At 35.1% G+C, this 26021-nt stretch overlaps 1 protein-coding gene across 6 annotated transcripts in view; it reads left to right on the forward strand.

The window, feature by feature from the left end:
- The window catches only part of RABGAP1L (RAB GTPase activating protein 1 like), a 728064-nt gene that overhangs the window by 400723 nt on the left and 301320 nt on the right, over window positions 1-26021 (forward strand). For 5 of the 6 annotated variants that reach the window (XM_072830698.1, XM_072830693.1, XM_072830691.1 and 2 more), the window contains one exon: window positions 15327-15440. The exons of the other annotated variant lie outside the window; for it this stretch is intronic. In XM_072830698.1, coding sequence (XP_072686799.1) covers window positions 15327-15440 — 114 coding nt within the window. The remainder of the gene's footprint in view (window positions 1-15326; window positions 15441-26021) is intronic. 6 annotated transcript variants of the gene reach the window in all.

Raw genomic sequence — 26021 nt, forward strand, 5'->3', positions numbered from 1 at the left:
TTGTTTATTTTTATAAAGTAAATTTAACACAGCTTGCTTGAGAAGTCAGATGTAACTAGTTTATATCAAATATGGTATCTTTCAGACCAAGTATTTAAAAGCAACTTAAATAAGAAAGAAGTGGTATATAAAATGTACTCAGGAATTGATTTTCCCAGTTCCTTGATATTAGTAAACTGGGTAAGGCTACCAGATTTAGCACACAATAATACAGGATACTCACGTAAATTTGAATTTCAGAAAAACAAAAACTTTTTTTTTAATATAAATAAGTGTGTTTCATGCAATATTAAATCCCATGCAGTTTAGCTAGGCATTCTACATTTTATCTGGGAATCCTAATAAACACAGCAAACACAGTAGCTTTAAACTCTTGGAATTATAAAATTGTAAGATAACTAAAGCTCACATTATAGCTGAGCACATTGAATTGAGTGCATTTTCTTTATAGGGCACTGATTCTTGTAAGTACCTGCCCTGCCCTAAAAGTTAAGAATTCTTTTACTCATGAAATATTGTTGAGGTCCCCTTCCCCTTCTTCTTAACTTTCTCACTTTGCTGATATTTCCTTGATTCTCCCCAAATGGCAGTGGTGCAGGGATGTTGCAATACCTACTCTTAGGGTTAGAGCCGGACCACTTGCTTTGCCTCACTTACCCCATCCCATCTCCATTTCTCCCTGACTTGCAGGAGTTGGAGATATTCCTTTAGTGGCAAGGGCAGAGTTGTCCTCTTGGCTGATATTCAGGCTCAGAATGCTGCATCTTTGTTGTTTAAAGAGTCAAAATCAGCCACTACTGCCTTCCTCTCCTTGTGGCTCTCACATTTGTGAAGGGTTCTCTGGTTCACACTATCCTCTTCGTGTTTCAGGACTCTATATTTTACTACTCTGCTCTTGAACATACTACAGCCATGATCAGCAAGAAATACTAACTTGGAGGAGTGCTGTTTTCAATGGCTATTTAGATCAGCACTGCCCTTCATAAAGCATTTTAGCCTTTGCCAGATGGAGGGTACATTTAAGTGAAATGTGTACTTTCTGTTGATCATAATAAGCCTGTGTGGAGGCTTCTTTGATTTTTCTTTCCTGTAAATTGGGAAGTTAGGGGCACCTGGATGGCTCAGTTGGTTAAGTGTCCGACTCTGTTTTGGCTCAGATCATAATCTCAGGATCCTGGGATCAAGGCCTATGTCAGGTTCCCTGCTTGGCATAGATAGAGAATGCTTGAGATTCTCTGCCTCTCCTTCTCCATATGCCCCTCCCCCTACTCACATGGGCCCTCTCTCTCTCTCTAATAAATAAATACATAATAAAGTCAAATAAATAAATAAATAAATAAATAAATAAATAAATAAATAAGCTAGGAAGTTAGTATTATGAACAAAATGTGCTAACATGCTCTAGTTCCTTTAACCCTTGGAAGAGCAGAACAGTGAGATCATCTGTTTTTTTGTGGGTAAAAATGTTAACTGTGGCAGTGGCTGTGGTAGTATCCCTGTCAGATAACAGAGCATTTCATAGGCAGATGTGAGTGCCCAAGGAAGGAAAATTTGCCCCAACCTAGTTTCCATTTGTGGCTCAGCGTTGGACTTGACCCATGTTCTTCTTAATTAGCAACATGAGTTCATTCTTTATTCTCTTGTCTCTCTGTCTTGGCTTACCATGTTTTCCTTTCATAAAATCATTTATTCAACAATTATCTGTTCAGCCTCTACATTTAGTAAATGTGTTGCTATAACTATACTATGGACTATACTATATATACTGTACTATGTTACTATAGACTATACTATAAATGTGTTACTAGACTATACTGTGTCTAGTGGCCCAGATCTCAGAGGAGGTAAATATATACCTTACTCCCCAGGCAACATGTAACAGGTTTTATATAAGTTTATACAACTTGGTGTTATTATACCATAAGGAAAGAGGGCATTGTTTTTACTTGGGATCATCAAGAAAGCACCATGGAAGAAGGCTATATGAGCCCTTATAAATGGACAGGATTTCAACAGGAGAAAATGTGGGAAATAGGGCCGTCCAAAGCAGAGGAAATTGCACAAAAGCATTGAAGCTTGAAAGAACAGTGCAATTTTATGGAATGGGATGTGAATCAGATGGAATGGAATAAGCGGTTTTTTGGGGGGGTGGGGAGGTGGTGTTTTGAGGATAGTGGGTAGGACCACACTAGATAGATTTGATTGCTACACAGGAGCAAATCAGTGCTTTATGTAGGTTAACCTAAAAGTATTGTACAGGATGAAGTAAAAGAAATCTTCTCTGTGATGATTTAGAAGCCTTTGAAATAAAGTGATAATATTCTGAAATTTGATGGTGGTGCCAGAAAAGGACACATGTCCTAACTGACCTTAACAATGTTTGGTTTGCCTAAAAAATAATATTAGTTATTTTCATATTGTGAATAGTTGTGGATTATACCTAATTACTTTGCAACTAGGAACTGTTATGTGTATGTAACTTGGTATCAACCACTTAGAGCTTAGGAAAAATGAGAGAGCTTTTCTTTGTAGAACCAGGTCTAAATAAAGAAGTGCCAGGAAAACACCTGGGAAGAATCCTCCTTTCAGTCCCCATAGCTAGTGAATCAAGTCAAAGCTCAGTACACAAATGGCAACTTAATAAATGAGAAATAAGTGGGTTGGGTTTTTGTTTTTGTTTTTGTTTTGCAATTTCTTAATGTTTAACCAGTTATATTTTCTTTTTCTTTTTTAGAAATTTAGACTTTAAAAATCTTCTTAGTGACTTGGGTCTATTAGCAAGAAAATTACATAAAAACCCATGGCCCTTGTAGCATTTAAATCAAGAAGCAAATATGTATATTGATTAAAGGGGGGGAAGTAATGCTTCCAAAGTGAGAAAGACCACAACCATAAACCGTTTATGTATCTGTATTTTTCTCATGTCAGTGTTACAGAGCCTAAATAGCTAGCAGCCTAGAAGATAGAAAAAAAATCTTCCATTTCATGTGTATCTTATAATCTTACGAAGTAGAAGATTTTACTCTCTTAATTTATAACTTCTAAAAGGCCCTAAGATAAAAGAGGAGTATCTGTATCTTCCTCTGATTTAATATGGTATTAAGAACCTAGTAAAGAACTTGAGTCTATTAAACACTATAATCCTGAGGTGCAATGAATAGGAAAGAATTTCCTGATTCTTGCCTGTGATCTCAGTCTATCATTTCAAGCTATTTTACTGAGAAAGAGTTAACATGTAAACTCTGATGGTTACTGTAGATTTCTAAAACACCATATTTTTTTAATAAATTTATTTTTTATTGGTGTTCAATTTACCAACATACAGAATAACACCCAGTGCTCATCCCGTCAAGTGCCCCCCTCAGTGCCCGTCACCCATTCACCTCCACCCCCCGCCCTCCTCCCCTAGTTCCACCACCCCTAGCTCGTTTCCCAGAGTTAGGAGTCTTTATGTTCTGTCTCCCTTTCTGATATTTCCCACACATTTCTTCTCCCTTCCCTTCTATTCCCTTTCACTATTATTTATATTCCCCAAATGAATGAGAACATATAATGTTTGTCCTTCTCCGATTGACTTACTTCACTCAGCATAATACCCTCCAGTTCCATCCACGTCGAAGCAAATGGTGGGTATTTGTCATTTCTAAAGGCTGAGTAATATTCCATTGTATACATAAACCACATCTTCTTTATCTATTCATCTTTCGATGGATAGAATAGCCATAACTATTCCTTCCACATAGCCAAACTCCTTCCACAGTTTGGCTATTGTGGACATTGCTGCTAGAAACATCAGGGTGCAGGTGTCCTGGCGTAAAACACCATATTTAATGTACTTTGCCTCTGGTTGGGTTTTGAACACATTATGTGATTCATCTCTTGTCATTTTTGAAGTAAAAAGACTGATTTTGAAATAATGTAGCATTTGAATGTATCTTTATCTTTTATTGATTTTCATATAAAATGAGGCAAAACGCAGTGGGAAAACCCCAAACACCTTTTTGTTATGATGATTTTTGCAACTCCAGTAGTGGTAGGATTTCTAATTTCTTTTTTAAGATAGAGATCCATTAGTGGGGTTTTTTTTTCTGTAGTAATATCTGTAGTTATTTCCATGTATCATCTTTGGCATTGGGAGTAAGGACATTTTGGTATACATTCTGCTGTGAAGTTTTGGCTTGTAAATCTATGAATACTTTTTATCATCTTTGATTTGGGGCAAATTATTTCCTTTTGCTACTGCATCTGACTAAATGAGGTTACAAGAGAATTTAGAAATCAAAGCAAAAATTATAAAATTCAAGTCTCTCCATCATGGAGAGTATACACTTACCATGCCTGCTTCCCTTATTCTGAACTATTTAGCATCCATTTACTAAGCACCTACTAGAGTCTCCATTACCAGGGAAACAGAGATAAATAACAACTAACTGATCATGGTCTACCTAGAGGTGATAGTCAAGTGGGGATATTCAGACATGGGTACTAGTTAATTAATACAGCTGAGTAGAAGACCAAAGGACCAATTGATTAAGGGAGGAAAAGGGAAAAGACAACTTTCAGAATAATTCTTTGGATGTCAGCTCAGACATAGAATTTACTCCATGTAAATAGAGATTGAGAATATAAAAGGACATCTGATTTTTGGGATATTCTGACTTGAGATTTTGACTTGTTAAGTTTTAGGTGTAAAATGATAGATCTGTTAGACCAGTAGTTCCTAAATAATAATTTGTAGACTTTTGCTTATGGCTGTGCAAGGATTTGTTAAAAATATAGCTTGCCTGGAAATACTATAGAGATTTTAGTAACTTAAATCTAGGTGAGATCTGGAAATATGGGTTCCAAAATAGCTTCTCAGATGGTTCTGATAATCGGTAAGATTTGGCATCTACTTTAGTCAAGAGCAAGGAGAGAGAAGACAGATGGTAGTTGAAGTTGCAAGAATGGATATGATTTCCTAGGAAGAACATGGAGGGTAAGCAGAGAACAAGGCCAAGGATGTAACACCATCAGCTAAGGAGTACACAGACGAGGAATCAGAAAAGAAACTAAAAAGGAATATACTGTGTTGAGGAGTTGGAATATATATTTACCTAGATCCCGTAAGTCTTAGAATAGTAATGCTCATTTCTTAATCAATACAGAGAAAAAAAAGTATAGAATAAAAATCTCTAGGTTTCTACTTAGATTTATTCCAAAAAGGATTAATCTAGCTTCAAATGTGCTTTATTGCAAAAAATGCTTTTTTCTACTTCTAGAACAATCTGTTGAAGAAACAGAAATTGATCCTCTTGTATAGGGAAACTTGAATAAAGTAGATTATCAGAAAAGGAAGTTATAATATTAATCAGAATTCATAAAACAAAAAATGCCTTATTATATACACTTACTAGATGGAATTAGAATATTTAATTCATTGAAATAACCTTTATAATTGAGAACTAGAACTATTATTCTCTCAGGAACAAATGTTTCTGTTCTCAGCCCTTCCTGTTTCTTTTGTTATTGTTGTAATTGGTGCAGTTTCTGCTCCTAGCTGAGTAAAAACTTGTGTTAATGGAAATATGCTGTTATGAAAAGGAACAAAATGGTAACTCTATAACTTGACTTGATATAAAAATTAATTGCCTTTTTCAAAATTCATATTCCAGCATGAGGAACCTTATTGATCTTAAAGGATTTTTAAAATATATACATTATCGACATTTACTTGGAGATGTAGTTATCATTCCCTTACACTCACTTTCCTCTTAGGTTTCAGGTGACCCTTTATGTAAGTGAATTATAGGATCACTTCAGTAGTTGTCTGTTCTCCTTTTAATTTAGTGGTCTTCACTTCACTAATCACATATAGATTTTGGGGGTGCTCAGTGAACAAGTGGTCAAATGGCCAATAAGTGATCCTATATTTTTAACCTGTAGGATTCTACATTAAAGGTGAGTTTTTTCATTATTTTATTTACTTACTTACTTACTTACTTACTTATTTATTTATTTATTTATTTATTTATTTATTTATTCTGAGGGAGAGTGTGTGCATATGGGTGGGGGGAAGATCAGAGGGAGAAGGAGACAGAGAATCTCAAGCAGGCTTCACGCTCAGTGCAGGTCCTGACTCAGGGCACAATCTCACAACCCTGAGATCACAATGTAAGCCAAAATCAAGAGTTGGATGCTTAACTAACTGAGCCACCCACCCAGGTACTCCTACATTAAAGATGGTTTTTTTTTAAAGTCATCTGAATTAACACAGTATTAGAGGACTGTTTTATTGTGAATAATATTTTGTCAGAGAGGAAAAGGTAGGCAGTTAATCTTTTAATAAAAAAAAATTTACTGGTGAGAATACTACAGTGAGTTCTTCAAATTATGAATGGTCAACTTGTTATAATATAACCAGTTAAGAAGTTAAAAAAGGAGCATAGTCCACAGAAGACTACTATCACTTCTGACATTGGTTGTCAATTTATGGTGTTACCAGAACCACCTTGAGGTTCAGTAATTCACTAGAAACATTCAAGGAACTTCATGAAAGCTGTTAAATGCATGGTACCTGTATTATCGCTAAAGGATAGAGATTAAAGCCAGCCAAAGGAAGAAGTGCATGGGGCAGAGTCCAGGAGAAATGCCAAACATGGAACTTGTTTTGGTCTATTCCCCATGAAGTTATCAACAACGAACTTTCCTGGCACCAGTATGTAACAATATACAAGGAGTATTGCCAACTTCATTTAGGGGAAGCTTACTGAGTCTTGCGGTGCAGTTTTTATAGGACTATTCACGTACTGCCCACATGACTGACCTTTATTTTTCAGTCTCTTAATAGGTAGAACTAATGCTGTATGACCCAAAGCCCCATGATAAATCATGTTTGTTGGGTGACCAAAGCTCACACGCTAACAAAGACCTCCTATCAGACATGACATTCCAAGGCCTAGAGATTACTTTCTAGTAATTAATGATAAGGGCCAGCACTCTTTTTGTGTAAGGTTAATTCATCAGTACACACTAATTCTTTCAGATAGTAACATTAGATGAAATAAACTGAAACAAGAGTTCACAAAACTGACTACAAAGACCATGAAATGAAATGGCCAGATAAAATGGTTCCCTGTGGTCCACAGGAGTAGGTTAAAATGTCTTCATTCAACATTACCTTTCCATATTCTAGATCCCACTCAACTTGTACTCTATGAATTCTTTTCTATAGAAAATTAGAGTCATATCTCCTGGGCATGCCTTGGAACCCCTGCTCATGCCACCTTGTACTGTATAGTTGACTCTTGAACAAAATGAGTTTGAACTGTGTGGGTCCATTTATACACCAATTTTATCTGATAAATACAGCATAGTACTGTAAGTATATTTTTTCGTCCTTATGATTTTCTTAATATTTTCTGTCCTCTAGCTTGCTTTACTGTAAGAATGTGGTATATATGGGCAGCCCTGGTGGCTCAGTGGTTTAGTGCAGCCTTCAGCCCAGAGCCTGATCCTGGAGACCCAGGATAGAGTTCCATATCAGGCTCCCTGCATAGAGCCTGCTTCTCCCTCTGCCTGTGTCTCTGCCTCTGTGTGTGTGTGTGTGTGTGTGTGTGTGTGTGTGTGTCTCGTGAATAAATAAAACCTTAAAAAAAATAAAAGAATGTGGTATATAATACGTATAACACAAGATATGTGTTGGTTAACTGTTTATGTTTTGGTAAGGCTTCCAGTCAATAGTAGACCATTACTAGTTAAGTTTGAGGGGGTCAAAAGTCATTTTTGTGTGGGGAGTTTGCACCCTTAATCCCGAGAATGTTTAAGGGTCAACTATATTCTCTTGAGATCTTTCAATTTTGTTGAACCCATCCTGTCTCTAGTGTCCAGCCCAGTCCTCATCTTCTGGGAAAGTCCTTTTTTTACCAGTGAACACTTTCTTTGCCCAATTTCTGTAGCTAACTTTGCCTGCATCATTTAGTTGGCTGTTAGCATATGTTTCCTTCCAGTGATATTTGCACCTATATCTTGTCTTTACAAGATGTTAACCTCATGCAATTTAGGGATACAATAGACTATATCCTATTTTTTTGATCCCCTAAATCCTAGTACAATGTCTTGCACATGACAAGTGTTAGATAGATGTTGGAATGTTTATATGGACATGTGCAACCAGAAACATAATATTCAAGTATATGAAGTAAAACATTTTGTAAAAATGATCTAAATTATACTTATAAATTGTACATTTATAAATATAAAATATAAGGGCATCTGGGTGGCTCAGTCAGTTAAGCATCTGCCTTTAGCTCAGGTCATGATCTTGGGGTCCTGAGATTGAGCCTCATGTCAGACTCCCTGCTAAGCAGGGACTCCTTCTTCCTCCCATTCATGCTCTCTCTCAAATAAATAAATAAATAAAATATTTTAAAAATGTATAAATCTAAATTATACTTATAAATTTCTGAGATAGCCATGTTAATCCAGAAAAATATTGGAGTAATTTTTGGCAATTCATTGAAGTGATCTGCACACAAATGTCAGCATAATGCTGGAAAATGTCTAGAGAATTATTGCCATTCTGCTTTCACCTCAGAGCTTATGCACATGCTTTCTCTTTTGCCTATAATGCTCTTTTCTCTAAATAGTTGAACACTCAGAAAGGCAAAACCACCCTGCCTAAAATACCAGCTTTCTCTTCACTCACTACCTATTTACCTTGTTTTATTTTTTTTCATAGTACTTTTCTCTAACCAATATGATATACTTGTTTTCTGTTTCTTTTCCCTGCTACTAGAATGTAAGACCCAAAGGGAAGGACACTACCTTGCTAACCATTGTATCTTCTGTACTTAAAATAGTGCCTGATTCTTAGTAGGTACTCAGAACTAAGTATTTGTTGGATACATAAACAAATTTGTACTATGCAACAAGTTAGAAAGCTTAATTTTTTAATGTCCATTCAACTTTTATATCACTTGATTTAAGAAGATGTAATTGAGTTTGCTCAAACTGTTTCAAAGAGAAACATTTAAAGTAATTGAAGGAGTGGTAGAATGTTTTCTAAAATTACTAAAAGTTATTCAGTCTGTAAAAAAATAACTAGGTATATACATAATCAAATTAATAAAATTATAAAATGTAAAGATTAGGTGAAAATAGGCATTTTTAGCAAATGCTAGTTATTAGAGGTATCCTTTAGTTTTGTGGAAAAATAAAAAGGTGTTATTTTTATACAATTAGAGTAAGTATGGAGCTCTTAAAATTTTTATTTATTTCAAAGTTTTTACGGGGCTATTTTGATGAAAATCATAATTTAAAAAAATAATACAAAGTTAGAAATGCATCTCATTTTGGAAAATAACATCATGGATTTCAGTTATTGTGCTTCATTCCAACAGAAGTTGCAGAGCTTATCATTGTTCATTGAATAAGCTTCCAAGACTGTCAAGTGCCTCAGTTGAACCTTTATTTTGGGACAATGAGTGGTTAGCAACCCTGGAATGGGGACATATCCATATATGGCCATAGATGCATTTGGTGGATGTATTTGGAGTCTAAAAGTAACCCCAGGTATTTGTCATAGAGAATCATCTCTTCTCTGACCTAAATTTCATAGGATCCCTGGGAAATCCAGGCTGTGCCCATAGGCTGCAATGCTTCTTAATCTTCCAGTCCCAAAAAAATGCTTTAGTCTATTTAAATATTTCTCACTCCAGTCCTTGCACTTCCTTCAGGATCAAGGTATCTGGTCTTAGAAATAGCACATTTTTCTGCCCCCTTCCTTCGCCTTCTTTTAGTTCTCACTGTTGCTTCTCTCCCTGAAGAGATTTCTTTCTAGTTGAAGCTAGAATGTGACTTATGCCTTGACCTTTGTGTCAGGCTTTGATTCTGAGACATTTGGCAACATGTGTGTTCAGTGCCTGGAAAACAGGTTACTTACAATATGATTTAGTTAACGTGTATTTCTTTGCTTCCATATTAGCCCACTTATACTAAGACTTGCCCCCCTCCCCTGTATATTCAAGGAATGAAGACTGGCAATGATCCATTCTTTTTGTGTTACTGTTTCTAGCTCACGATTTCAATAGCATGTTTGAAACTAGAATTCACTTTCATATTTTCTCCTTTTATCTCTGCCTCTTATAATTTTTGGCAAACATCAAGGCAAATAAATCAGACCCACCACTGCAAACCCATCTGTTTTCAGGGACATGTAAGCCGATCAGTTTGTGATGTTTTACCATAGATCTAGCTCCAACATAGAACTAAAGGAGGATCCCTGTGAAGTAAGAATAGAAGGCACGTTCTAAGGTCAAGTATTTTTTAAGCTCTGAATCATTTATCTGCTGACTGTGTGTAGGCTTGGTCTACATTGGCATTTTTAATAACACTAACAAATCAGCATGGTATTTATAAATGAAATAATTTTGTGGTATATGAAAAGTGAAAATGCAGTTATACTTTGGATTTGACAGTAGGGATTAATAAGAAAGATACTGTCATAGTTGTAAAAATGTAGCAAATTAAGGTGTAGTCAACGTGTTCATTTATCAGACATCACTTTTACACTTCATCTGGTGCTAAGGTCACATGTGAAAACAATCATCTGTAGTAGAATGCCTTTCCAGTTGTTGACAGCCCAGAAATCGTTTTATAAAAAAATAGGCTATGATCATCCAAACCTGCCTTCCTAATACTTGTTGACACTTGAATGCTGTATTCATTTTTTTTTTCTCACAACAAACAAGTAAGCAATGATTCTCTTGCAATAGGAATTAAGAGGATTGCAGGGTGTGTGTGTGTGTGTGTGTGTGTGTGTGTATAATACTAGAAGAACAAGTCACATAATACTCTTGATAGCAGGCTGTAAGTTGAATCCACATAAAATGATCAAAAGTTAATTGAACTACTTCTCATATCTCTTAGAGTTGGTTTTAAATTGACTTTCAACAAGCCAAATTATATCCTCTGTTGGAAACAGAGGATGGATTTTATCACACTAGGATGATGTTTTTTGAAAATTAAAAGATAATTTAGTCTTGTGACTTAGCAGTTTGGGATTTAAAGAAAATTCTTCAAAGGTAAACAAAATTGAAATTTAGTTTCAATGTGGTGGTGGTGTCAGGGGTGTGGGGTGGGAAGGAGACAGTTAAAACTAAACTTCTGAGACTTTCTTCCAGACCTCTCACTTTCTTCCAGACCGCTCACTCTACTCTTTACTGATTAGAATCAGCTTTTGTGTGTGGCCCAGCCTGACTCCTCCTTAGACAGGATAGATGATCTCAAGGACTTTGCCTACCAATTGCATCCTTGGTGTTGATGGTCCAGAAGGAAGGCATGCAAAAGAGACCATGGCATTTGTCTTCTCCATAACCGTGACTTCAACCCTTCTCTGATTCTCAGAATCTAAATTCTGAAATAGTGATGGACATAGTAGCTACTTTGGCAAATGTAGTTTCTGCCATACCCTGTCCTTTCCGTCCTCCTTCTGGGCTGTGTATATCTTTATTTCATGGATACATGCAAAGCTGGAGCCAGAATGTGTATCAGTTGATAAAAATACTAGTTTACAAATGATTATTCGTTTTTGCCTCTATTCATGGATTAATAGAAATAAGGATGATTTAGGACACCTAAGATACATGATGGGAAATTCAGAATGGGATATGTATTTATTAAAAATGTCATCATGCTGAAAGCTCTATTCAGAATGTTAATGATATCCAAAGAAAAACAGTGGTTTGTTTCATTATTTAAAGTGTACACATACAGAAAGATGTCTAAAATGCATTTTTACCAAAACATTTAAACAGTTAAGTGTGAATCTTAAGGGATGCTTGGGTGGCTCAGCGGTTAAGTGTCTGCCTTTGACTCAGGGCGTGATCCTGGAGTCCCAGGATCGAGTCCCACATTGGGCTCTCTGCATGGAGCCTGCTTCTCCCTCTGCCTGTGTCTCTGCCTCTCTCTCTCTCTATCTCTCTCTCTCTGTGTGTGTGTGTGTGTGTGTCTCTGTGTCTCTCATGAATAAATAAATAAAATCTTTTAAAAATGTGAATCTTAAAAAAAGGGGTAATAATAATTGACAATTACTATTTTTATTTGTTTCTTTAATGAATACTCAGTTTATACTAGGCAGTGTGCCATGTAAGCACTTTGCATGCATTATTTTATTCTAAATGACACAAATTTTATATTACCATCCCATTTTGCGGATGAGAAAACTAAAGTTTAGTGACATTAAATAACATGTTTGGGATACTATACATATTAAGTGGAGTAGCCAGAAACAGAACCAATGAGTCTATCTGGCTCCAAAGCCACTCATCTCCCATATTGGACTGAAGATCAGAATGAGAGATGCAATTAATGGGGAAGTAAATTGCAGGTCAATTTGTGAACCTCTGGATATTGGTGAAGTACTGCCCATGAAGGAATGGCTTCTTTCTTCTCCCCATTCTGATGATAACTGTCAGGATTTAAGGAGACTCTGCTCATGGGAACCTTCCAAGAAAATGACCTCATATCAGTGTTGGTTGTGCTATAAAATGTTTTTAGTCATATATAGTAAAAAAAGAAAAAGGATTTGCTCATGAAACTTTTTAACTCCAAATATTTAGATGGTGAAATATTTGGCCTCTTTTTTGTTTTTCTTTGTTCATTTTATTTCTTATAAAAATTGACAACTGGGCAGCCCTGGTGGCGCAGCGGTTTAGCGCCGCCTGCGGCCTGGGGTGTGATCCTGGGGACCCTGGATCGAGTTCCACATCAGGCTCCCTGCATGGAGCCTGCTTCTCCCTCTGCCTGTTCCACTACCCCTCTCTCTGTGTCTCTATGAATAAATAAATAAAATCTTTAAAAAAAATTGACAACTATAATTGGAATAAGTCTAAACAGAAAATTAATATTGAAGAGAAAAATGATTTTATCATTCTTTTACAGAGTGTTAGCTTTGTTTCAAATATTTGTTAAAAGAGTGAGTGAATTTGGGACTGCTCTCAAATCTCAAGTGTGGATTCCTGAAATTTATACTGTTCTTACTCTCAACGATATGGGTAGTTGGGAGATGATTAGCTTTAGCTTTGAAAACATAATTATTTTTTCTAGTCTAATACACAATTTTGTTCATATTAGTCTATTTGTAAGACTCTAGTGTACCTCCTGACCTTCAGTTATATGAAAGGGATCAGTGAACAGTATAGCAAAATATTTTATTTAGTTTATAAAGTTCGAGAAATTGTTCCCTTATTCAACTGAGAGCAATATAGCAATATGTTGGAAGAAAACTCCAGAAAGCATTTAAAAGAAATCCTAGGAAGAGAAGTTTCATTAAGGAAAAGTTGATTTTTATTTTCATTTGATTTTTGCCCATTTATTTTTAGAAACAAGGAAGATTCAAGTATGCATAGAAAAAATTACTGAGTATTATGCAAAGTTACTTTCTAGAAATTTTTGATCAATTTCCCTTTCTGTGAATCAGACTGTTGGTACCATTTAAACACAGTGTGATGCCAAATGAGTAGGCAGTTTCTAGGGAATATAGTCCAATGATTTCTCTCCCTTAACATCTTGAAAAGTGTAAAAAGAGTTATCCTGTGAACCACTCAGCACATGTTTGCCCCTGAAATAGTTCAGCAATGGCAGTAGTAACATTTTCATTGGTCATCTTTTCAAATGGCTTGTGAGTGGGAGCTATTACTGCATGGAAAGAGAACCTTTCTATTGGGGAAAACCTAGACAGTGAAAACTAACTTCTACCTGGTACCAGCTCCCCACCTCCCCTCAAAATTTTCTTTATTCTTAGAACCTGCATTTGTCTTGCTAAATATAAACTTTCTATGTATTCTCTTACTTAAAGTATGATACTTTTTTTTTTTTAAGTTTCATTTTTATTCAGCTGTAGCATTACATACCTCTAAGCCATCAGAATTTCTTCTGGATTGATTTGCAGTGTATTTGGTGTTTGCTAGCAAATTTGGAACATTTCAGTTTGTGTCCTTTCTCCACATGGTACAAGATCTAATTACCACTCAGCATGAAAAAGCAGCTGAAATGAAAAAGGCAGCAAGAGAAGGCACTGGCTTAACTTAGAGCTAATCAAGGACTTTCTTCTTACATACTTCTCAGCTGCAGAGAAAAGGGAGCTAGCACTCATTAAAGTAACTCATGTATTAAACATTTTTTTCCTTTCTTGATTTTAACTGAAATAGGGAATTTGTTCAAATCTTTATGGAAGCAAGACATTAAACAACACTTTTAATTTGCACTGGAAGTCACTGATACTTCCTTAAATTGTGCAAAATATTTTCATCATCAGTGTTGCTAGAAGGAGTCCCATCCTATTTACTTGACATTTAAACAAGTAAACCACATTTATGGGAATCAAATGAATGACTAATCACCTTTTATAAAGCTTAGAATTTTACTCAATTTTGGGCTTTGGGATCCTGAATTTGTCTAAAAGGAACCTCCAGATTTCTCTTTAAAGCATATGTCATCTTATATAGTAGTTTTGGGGCTTTTTATTTTCTGGAGTGAATGAGTTAAGTAATTAACCTATTGGGGGAAATGATTGATATATTTACTTCTTAAATCATTGCAGCCTGAGTTTTCACTTACCAGATTGTCAAAAATTTGAAAAGTAAGATAGTATGTGGTGTTGGGCAGATATCAAAAAAACATGTACCCCACCAGTGTTTGGGGTATGTATTGTTACTCCACCTCTGGAGGGAAAGCACTTTGTCAGAAATGAAATGTATATACTTTTTGACCTAGCAGTTCCACCTCTAGGAACCTGTCTTGAAAACGTATGTATAAAAATGTTCCTAGTGATATTATCTGTAATGTAAATAGAAAAATGCAAAAACATCATTAACAGGAGAGTATTAAATAAATTGTGATATATTCATATCCAGATACCTCATTCTTTTTAATAGCTGTTCTTACAGAGAATGATATACACTTGCATATATTGATTAGGAATATTCTGTAAGTTATCCTATTACATGAAAGGAGCCAATAGTTTTCTTCTATTTGTGCTTCAAAAAGCAAAGAATAGAGATATGTTTATACAACTTCTCTTCCTCACCTCCCCCTTCCATAAGCATATATTCACACATCTATAGATAGGTAGATGAAAAGATTCAAAAGAAACTGTTGGTAGCCTTTATAGCTGTGAATGGGACTATGGGTCTGGATGGAAGGCAGATATTTTTGGTGGGGGGGGGAAGCATACTTTTATGTGCTCTTTGAGTATTTTTTTAGCATATGTACATATTATTTTTCAATTAAGACATTTTAAATTAATGACTGGGTCTATCTTTTTCTTTTCTTTTTTTTTTTTTTAGGACTCAGCCCAGGAGAGTGTCATCACTCGAGATATTCATCGTACATTTCCTGCACATGATTACTTTAAAGATACTGGAGGAGATGGCCAGGAATCACTCTACAAGATCTGCAAGGTAGGGCTCTCCACCTCATTTTTTCTAACTTATTTTATAGGGCTATATTTTAGGAACCCATCTTAAAGACTTTTAGATTTTTTTTCTGTCTTCATTTCTTATTTGCACTGTGCCCTATTGATGCTAGATGGCCAAAGTCCCTCACCAGAGTTCTTGGCTTTGCATGAGAAAGAATTCAAGAGCAAGCAGGGTGCTTGGAGAAAGGGACAAAGATTTATTAAGTCTAGAAGTAAGAAAGGAGCCACTTCATAAAGTAGCAATCTCTCGTCCCAGATGAAGAAGAGGACCCTCTTTGTCTCTAATGAAGGATTTTAAGTTTTTAAAATTAGTTAATGGTATGGGGGAGGGGGCTTACTGTTAAATTTTGGGTTATCATTTACATTGGGTGATTAGTTTTTACATTGTTTTAGGGTTGCAAAATTATACACAGGGAGCAATTTGATAAATGTCAAACTTTCACTGCTGGAGGAAGTGAGGTTTTGTGGTTTTCTAGGAGTCAGATTTTCTCTTTTTATGAGTGGCTGGCTGCTAGGTTAAGGGTCAGCCTAAAACCAAAATAACTATACTTAGGTCACTTTGTCTCCTGAGTCTCTGTTCCCTCCTGCCTCAGTGTCTTTGCTCAGTACTGACTCCTAAAGGTAACTCTTTGGCTGTATGTTCCAAGCATCCTCATCAGGGAGAGGACACAGTATGGCCTCACTTTGGCTCTGCTGCTAAAAGAAAAGGAACAAAATGTCTTCTTAGGCTACTATAGTAAAGACTCAGAGGAGTGCTGATAACTGCCCTTTTGACAAGATTATGTGGCAATTGTCTTAAATTTCGGACAACACATAAGGGTAAGAAACAATGTGGTTTTTAAATACTAGCAAGTTCTCTGATATTATTGGTATACTCTAACTTTTGTCACATTATACATCTTCATGAAGTTTTTAAGTCTCATTTTAAAATCTTTCCCCCCATTATTAGTGAGCCTGGAAGAGAACTTTTTTCTGATTTTTGGTAAATATCCTCTACTTGGATATAAAAGATTCTCTATTTGTTAGTGTACAGTAGTCCTCAGATTATTAATTTTTCAAGGTTATATCAGAAATGCAAAATGACTTTTTAAATCATTACCTGTAGTTAACTTGTGTTTGTCAATGCTAATTAAGGCTGAAAGCTAAAAATTACAAAGTCTATTAAACAAAGTTTTGACTTTTATCCTCAAATTTAAGTTGCCTGACAAAATGTGGTAGGTAAACTCAACATTGTCCTCACCTACCATTCCAGTAGAGATTATTACTGAAAAGTGAACTACACAAAAATCTTGTAATAATATGGAGAAAAGGCAAATACCCTGGCTAATTTATAAGTTAGGTAATCAGTTCCTGAATAATCAAATTTATCTTTTTCTTGATTAATAAAATTTGGCCAGTAGGTATTCAGAAATACATATCAGTGTCATTTTATATTTACTGATTTTTTTATTATTACTTACAAAAGCACTTGCCTGCTTATGCTAATCAAGTAGGATTGATGCTTCATTCTGCAGGTGGCATAACTTTCATTAAAATCCTTCTTGCATGTTTGTGGTTTAGCCCTCTGCCCAATCTTGTCTTGTCTTTTTTCCCTTCTCTCTTGCTGTAGCCATTTGGAGGATTATAAACACTGATCAGAAATCTCTTTTTCTATGAATGTATCATTTAGAGCTAGAAATGCATAAGTAACTTAAAATCTGAGAGTGTACTGACTTCTGGAAAGTAATATATCATCTAGTTTTAAAAACTGCCACAAACCATTGAACACTATTACAAATGTATAACATATTCACTATATAAGTGTAAAAGGCAAAAGTAATTATTAAAAATTTTTCTGCCAGTTTTGAAACTTTGTAAGCTAATTAGCTCTGGCTTATATAAGGAAAGCATCAAAATTTGTGTAGTTTCTAAATTCATGTAGAAGGGTCTGACTTATGATATATGGGAGAACATTTTTCCCCTAGCATTCAGCGTATTTTTAGCCAATCAGTAACTTTTCCTTCAATTTTTCTCTGGTTGATACTAGATAGTTTTTTCACATAACTAAAGCAGATGGTTTTATGTGCTTGCAGCCTCCTGACTTACAATTTTGCTCCATTGTAGTAAAAACAGTATTGCTCTCATTGTGTAATATTTACAGAAGAAATATCTGAACCATTACCAAACGTAAAGATAAAAGTTAAATAGTTGGTGTATTTAGAAGTTGATATCCTTTGCTTTGATATTTTAGATAATAATCCAACCTTGAATTCATTAGAGTATTGATTAATACATTCACACAGCTCATGAGGCTATGTTAGATTATCAGTGTATATCTGCAACATGATGAGACCGTTTTAAAGCTTTTTCTGTGTAAAGAATATTACAACAATGGAGCTTTAAAATACCTTGTACTGCACAATATTTTAAATTACACTACATTTTGTAAAAATATGGAAAAGAAAAGAATCATACTAAAAGCATTTAAAAATTCAAGATACTAAATGAAAGTTGCTAAGGCTTGTAATGTTGTACTAAAATATATATTACCTAAACATGATTTTGCAGCACCCTTTGTTAGTGGGGGAGAGCAGAAATGAATATATATATATATATATATTTATATATATATTCTGATGAATATGTTATAAAAACTAAAGTTTGCTGGGTTCCTAAATGACACAGTTCCTTTTCTTCTTGATCTCTTATTTAACAGCTTAATGCTCATGCAGGGCAATCTCAGGTGGTGGTGATAACTCACAAATAGGAAAGCATACTTATAAGTACTTTAAAATTGAATGTTCTTTTCAAGTTTATGCATACACTTTCCTTTCCAATTTGAGCCATAGTCTTTCATTTTAGGACTCTTCTTCCCGTATCCCCCAAAATTGCTATATGTAAAAAGGCCACTGAATGTGGTCTACCTATTCTATCCTTTTTATCCCTAGAATCATATCCAACATCATACCTCACATTCTCAGCAACAGACCTTTGAGTTTCCATCTTGGATATCTTGCACAGGCCTGAAATAATACCTTGATTTAAAAAGGCTGCTTCTTTATCAGTTCCTTTTTTTTCCCTTAAACTTTTTCTTGTCTTGATGCACTGGCCAGAACCTCCATTATAAGTGTTAAAATGAAGCAATCATAGTGGACATCCTTGTCTTGCTTCTGATCATAAAAGAAATGCATCTAATGATTTACTACTAAAATGGTATATCTTATTCACATCAGCAACACACTTAATAGAGCTTTTTTAAATACAGTGCCGTCCATGTGTTATAATAATTTCAAACGTACAAAGTACTTTTACATATATTACCTCATTTATTTCGACAACTTCTTATCAATGGAGCCCCTACTAGAAATAGAACATGTTCTGCTCTTAAATTGAGACAGAAATTATTAAGACAATTTCAGTTACAAAAAGTGTGGAAATCAGTTCTGGTTTCAAGGATACAGAAATCTGACTTTGTAGTTGAAAAGTTTTCTGTGGCTCTGGTGAAATGAGAAATGATCTGAACTGTCAGGTTAGAGGGAAGACTGTTAAAAACTTTCTGTCATGTTTTAATGGCCCTGTCAATTTCAGTTTTTTCCCCTTAATATCTTTTTCAGAGTAGGAGGAAATTGAAATGGTTCAAAGATTCTTATGTTGTCATAAATTTATATGTGGAAGTTAAACTGAAGGTATAATAGAATTCATAGATTCTGAAAATGAAAAGTTTAGAATTTTCTAACCTCCTTCAATACCCCCTTCCTCCTTCCTCCCTTCCTGTCTCTCCTATTAGTCAAGTTAATAACATTTTAAAATAGTGTCCTTGAAAGGAGGAAAAAAAAATAAAAAAATAAAAAAATACTAGTGCCCCAAGTATCTTTAGCATTTTTCTAGTTTAAATATGATAAAAATCTGTTTTGAGTTGGGAGACAGGTTGGCACAGTTTAAAGGAAATCTGGTTCTTGATCCTTTCTGTAAGCAGACCTTAAACTCTGGGGAAATCACTCTTTGGATTTCCTCCTCATTAAGGCTATGGGGTCTGATATGATTATTCTGATTTCCAATTCCAATTTGCAGTGATTCTAAGAGTTTTAATTTTTTTTCTTAAAATATAACAGATAAGTGCAGATTTTAATAATTCCTAAGTCAAGAATAATATATATACTTGTAATAAAATATAGCTCTGTTGCTCAATACCACAGCTATAAGTAAGTGTAATTTAACATTTAAGACTTCACCTGACTTTCTATTATTGTGTTTGGGTGTGTGTTTCATGCACACATGAAATGGAATACATTTAGTGGTTTACTTTGAAACACACATCTGTTTAAAGACCTAAGACCAGTCACAGTAATCAGCTAAAATATTGTTCACAACGGTATAGATTGAAGAAACTCTTGGTGTGCAATTTAATTTAAGGCATATTGCCTTTTCTAATTTTCTGATTAAAGTAACAGTTTTCTAAAAAAGAGGCTACTGTTGTGAATGGAAAGGGAGGGATCAAATATATTACAAAGAGATCAATACCTTTGTTCATCTGGGTTAATAATTTGATCATATAATGGTTTGTGGAAGGATAAAAATAAACTTAACCTTTGTTGTTTTCAAATATTGTTCTCAAAACAAGATTGAATAGTATAAGAATTAAAACATTTCAGGTATTATTTTGATACCAATAATGAGTGACCTGCTGCATGATTTTGAAGAGTGCAAATGGTCGCTGACTTTTGTAAAGTTAGATATATTTTAGTATATGTGCTGCCGAAGCGAGCACTGTAAAGTTAGATATAATTATACATTTTTTATATTGTTTTCTAGAATCACAGGGTATTAGTGGTTATAGGGATGAATTATTTTTCACTGAGTCGATTGTATTTTCAATATAAATTTCTATTTGAATACCTGTAATTCAACTCTCTTCTTTGGGATGCCTGAATGGTTTTTTGTTTGAATGGCAGCATTTACTGAGCACATTATATGCCACTTTTCTTTACAAAGCCCAAGAGCATGAGCAAGCTGTGAGACTCCTTCTGCTCACATCCTTGGAATCTGATTAGCCCCAGAATAAGGTCTCATTGGTGTGGAATGCTAGGTATTCCAGGATCAAAAAGGATTTCCTGTAGGGCTGTACCTTGGGGAATCCAGCAGCCCATGGAGAATCAAGCAGTCCTTTTCTATTCTCTGTGTATCTCCTCTCTCGAGTTTCTGGCATCTTCTTTCAATCATAGCAACATTCTAAGGTAGATCCAAATGGGGTGCTGCTAAGGAACCCTTCAAATCCCTAGGGTCACTGTGCTTTGCCAGCACATCATAATGAGCAGTGAATTAAGTGGTTTCTGAATACCTTGAGGTTGGAAGAGTATTCTCATACAAATTAGTTTCCTTAAGGAAAAATTAATTCTTTTAGGTCATAAAAGGCTCAGAGAACCTTCCTAAAATTTAGATGATAATCAACATAAGCACAACAATGATAGTGGAAACTTGTGAAGCACTCTGGTATAGAAAGCACTTCTCTACCTGTTATATGATCTCCATATGTACTCCCATTGGGCAGATGGAATTTCTTGTTTTATAGATGAAGTCCAGAGAAATTAAATTATTGGCTTAAAATTATATAGCCACTAAATGGAAGACACTAACTTGAATCCAGGTCTGTTAGCTTAAAAATCTGTGGTATTTAAATGAACTATTATGATTGCGCATTTGTAATGAAGAAGAAAAATTAGGATTATTAAATACCTTCTGTGTACCAGAAACAGTGCTAGATGGTTTTTTTTTTTTTTAAAGATTTATTTATTCATTCATGAGAGACACAGAGAGAGAGAGAGGCAGAGACATAGGCAGAGGGAGAAGCAGGCTCCCTGCACGGAGCCCAATGCGGGACTCGATTCTAGCTCCTGGGATCACGCCCTGAGTGGAAGGCAGATGCTCTACCGCTGAGCCACCCAGCCGTCCCAGTGCTAGATATTTTAATATGTATCATGTTACATAGTTTTGACAGTTATCCTGGAAATAAAAACTCTATCTGTATTCTTATAATTAGGCTAACAGAGTCTCAGGAAGACTAAGCATTTATTCATATCACACAGAATAAGAAATTATGAAACTAGTATGCTTCCTAGGTAGGTCTGTCCTGTGGCAGAGTCCAGATTCTTTGTACTATGGTGGCTTTTCTTCATTTTAGAGGGACAGTTTTTAAATAGCAAATGATCTTAGCATCATTATTGTAAGTTAAATCCAGAAAACAAGAACATATTTTTCTCTTAAGCTAAAAACTTAAATGCAAAGAAAAAATAACTTTATATGCATATACTATAAGTGTCTTATTAAAAATAATAATAGGGCAGTCCCGGTGGCTCAGTGGTTTAGTGCTGCCTTCAGCCCAGGGCGTGATCCTGGAGACCTGGGATTGAGTCCCACATCTGGCTCCCTGCATGGGGCCTGCTTCTCCCTCTGCCCCTCCTCTCCCCCCACCCCGTCTCTCATGAATAAATAAATAAATAATCTTTTAAAAATAAATAAATAATAATAATAAAGAGAAGATCGGAGCACTAGTGGGGACTTCACCAATGTACTTAGAGTCACTCAAACTCTTAGTCCAGGTAAATGTTCTAATTAATTTTTTAAAATTTTTATATATTTTTAATTCCAGCATAATTAACATACGGTGTTAGTTTCAGGTGTACAGTTTAGTGATTCAGCAATTCTGTACATTACTCAGTGCTCATCATGATGATAACCAGCAGTTCTCTATATTTAGGAGTCTTTTTGTTTGTCTCTTTTTTTGTTGTTCATTTGTTTTGTTTCTTAAAATCACATATTATATCCTCGAAATCCATCCATCTTGTTGCAAGTGGAAGATTTCATTCTTTTTTATGTGTTTCAATTATGTTTTTGTTAGGATAGCCAGTGCAAGAGTGCTTAGAAGACAGACCAAGGACATTCTTTGGGGTACCATAAAAGAAAAATGAGTTCATCTTTAATGATTACATCTAGAATTTTATAATCTTAAATTCTAGAAAGAAGTTATGTTAATTTTAGCATGCATATAAATTTTTATTCCTTTTTATGAAAGATTATTTGAAGTACATATGGAGAATGAGGACCTTTAGTGATTAGGGCTTTTAATGATTTAAATAAGACTCAGGACTTCTTGGGGGTGCCTGGGTGGCTCAGTCAGTTGAGTGCCTGACTCGGTTTCAGCCCCAGTCATGGTCTCAGGGTCATGATGTCAGGGTCGTGGGATTGAGCCCTGCATCAGGCTCTGTATTCAGTGGGGAATCGGCTTCAGGATTCTGTCTCTCTCTGCTCCTCCTCCTGCCCACGCTTGCGTGCACGAGCTCTCTCTCTCTCAAATGATTAAGTAAATTTAAAAAAAAGAAAAAGACCTCAGGGACTTTTTTTTTTTAAGTGTATTTGTTTATTTTAGAGAAAGAATGGGAGAGAGAGAGACAGAGGGAAAGAATCTCAATCAAGCAGACTCCTAGCTGAGCATAGAGGCTGATATACTACTGTTGTGGTTTCATAGACATTTCCCTTATGACTTCAGAAGATGAGCACTTTTCACAGTCTATATCCATTAGGATAGACTCTACCATGACAAATTTGTTTGTCTTTTACTTGTTCTTACAATTGGGTTTTCTCTTATTCTTGCTTTGTAGGAGGTATCATCATGAGTATGAAGTCCTTTTTTTAGATATATGTATTGTTAATATTTCCTCTATGGTTTTATTACTCTATTAGTAGTATCTCTTGATGGAAAGATACTATTAATTTGTATAAGGTCCAGCTTATTAATTTTTTCTTTTTTAAAACATATTTCATTATTTCAGAGAGAGAGAGAGAGAGAGAGAGAGAAAGCATGAGTAGGGGGTGGGGGAAGGGAGAAGCAGACTCCTTGATGAGCACAAAGCCTGATAATGGGGCTTGATCCCAGGACCCAGGATCATGACCTGAGCTGAAGGCAGATGCTTAACTCACTGAGCCACCCAGGTGCCCCAATTTTTTCTTTTGTGGTTAGTATATTTGTGTCTTGTTTAAGAAATCTTTGCCTAACCAAAGTCACGAAAACATCTTGTGATGTAATCAAGAAATCTTATTCTTTTGCTTTTTACACTAGGGATTATATATCTGTCTCTAATTGATTTTTGTATGAGGTTGAAGTCAAGGTTCATTTTCCTTTCATATGTATGACTAATTGATCCAGCATTATTTTTAAAGAACCATTCTTTCCCCACTGTATTGCTGAACAGCATCTTTGTCATAAATCTGATCCATGTATATGTGGGTGGTATCAGGACCATTTTTTAAATTCTTGCTTTTATAATTTCTTTTTTTTGGATATATTTGATATGTAACATTGTGTAAATTTAAAGTGTATAGTGTATTAATTTGATAATTTATATGTCGTAATGTGATTGCTGCTGTAGTGATATTTAGAACTTCTGTCATATTACATAATTATCCTATCCTTTTAGTGGTTGGAATAATTAAGTTTTAGTTTCTGAGCAAGTTTGATTATTACAGTACAGTATTATTGACTATATCTATTATACTGTGCATTCAGTCTCTTATTTACTACTTGTAAGTCTGTACCCTTAAAGAATATCAGTCTTATCTAACCCTGCCCCTCCCCCTGGTAATTACCATTTTACTCTGGTTTTTTTTTTTACAAGTTTGACTTTTTTAGGTTACACAGATAAGTGTTATCATACAGTACTTGTCTTTCTCTGGTTGACTTAACTCACTTAGCATAATGCCATCCATGTTGTCATAAATGACAGGATAGCCCTCTTTCTGATGGCTGAATAATATCCCATTGTATATATACCACATTTTCCATTCATCTGTTGATGGGTATTTAGGTTCCTTCCATATCTCAGCTTTTGTGAATAATGCTGCAATAAACATTAGTGTGCCTATATCTCTTTGAAATCCTATTTTTGTTACTGGACCATTCCATTCCATTGATCTGCTTATCTATCTGTGTACCAGTATCACACTATTATAATTACAGGAGCTTAACAATAGGTCTTTTTAAAAATATTAGCATGTTATTCTGTTTGAAGGCTTTTTATAAAGAACCTCTACTTTGCTTCTAAAAGAAACTTATAAGGCAGCATGATGGGGGCTACTGTTATCATCTTAAAGATAAGGAAAAATTATGTCCATGGCTACTTATCTGGATTTAGATAAAGTTCAAATCTAGAGTTTCTCTCTTTCTTTCTTTCTTTCTTTCTTTCTTTCTTTCTTTCTTTCTTTCTTTCTTTTTTTTTTTTTTGTAGTTTCAAGCAATTCCAGTTGGTTCACATTCAGTGTAATATTAGTTTCAGGTATAGAATTCAGTGTTTCATCACTTATAACCATGCCAAATGCTAATCACAACAAGTACCCTCCTCAAACCCTATCACCTATTTAATGCACCTCCTCACCCACCTCCCTTCTGGCAACCATCAGTTTGTTCTCTATAGGTAAGTCTTTTTTATGGTTTGCCTCTTTCTCTTTTTTTCCCCCATGTTCATCTGTTTTGTTTCTTAAACACATATGAGTGAAATCTTATGATATTTATCTCTCTCTGACTTATTTTGCTTAGCATAATACTCTCTAGCTCTATCCACATTATTGCAAATGGCAAGGTTTCATTCTCTTTATGGTTGAGTAATAATCCATTGCATATATATATACCACATCTTCTTTAGCCATTCATCAGTTGATGTCCATTTGGGCTCTTTTCATAATTTGGCTATTGTTGATAATGCTGTAAACATCAGGGTCATGTGCCCTTTGATTCTGTATTTTTGTATCCTTTGGATAAATACTTAGTAGGGCAATTGCTGGATCATAGGATAGTTCTATTTTTAACTTTTGGGGAACCTCCATACTGTTTTCCAGAGTAACTGCACCAGTTTGTATTCCCACTAAGAGTATAAAAGATTCTCCTTTCTTTGCATCCTTGCCAGCATCTGTTGTTTTGTGTGTTGTTAATTTTAGCCATTGTGACAGGTGTGAGGTGATTGACACAGGTCTTAACTATCCGGTAGTGTTTGTCCTGCAACTTCGCACTACTTCAAAATTATTTTTACTCTGTTGGCCTTTTATAGTTCCATTTGTTAGAATCAGCTTGTCAGTTTTTGCAGGGAAAAAAAAGGCACCTGTAAGAATGAAATCTTGCCACTTGCAACAATGTGGACCTTGAGAGCATCATGCTATGTGAAATAAATTAGAGAAAGACAAATACCATATAATCTCACTTATATGTGGAATCTAAAAATAGGTAAATAAAGATGGAACAAGCTAATAGAGAACAGATTGATGATTGTCAGAGGTCGGAGGTGGGCAAAGTGTGTGAAAGATGTAAAAAAGTACAAACTTTCAGTTATAAATAAATCATGGGGATATAGTATACAGTATAGTGACTGTAGTTAATACTGATTGCATATTTGAAAGTTGTTAAGAAAGAAACTCTCCTCACAAGAAAAAAAATTGTTGCTATATAGTGACAGATGTAAACTAGGCTTATTGTGGTGCAACTTTGTAATGTATACAAATACCAAATCATTAAATTGTATACCCTATAGTAATATGTTATATA

This window comes from Canis lupus, chromosome 6, assembly GCF_048164855.1.
Source record: "Canis lupus baileyi chromosome 6, mCanLup2.hap1, whole genome shotgun sequence".
Lineage (NCBI taxonomy): Eukaryota > Metazoa > Chordata > Mammalia > Carnivora > Canidae > Canis > Canis lupus.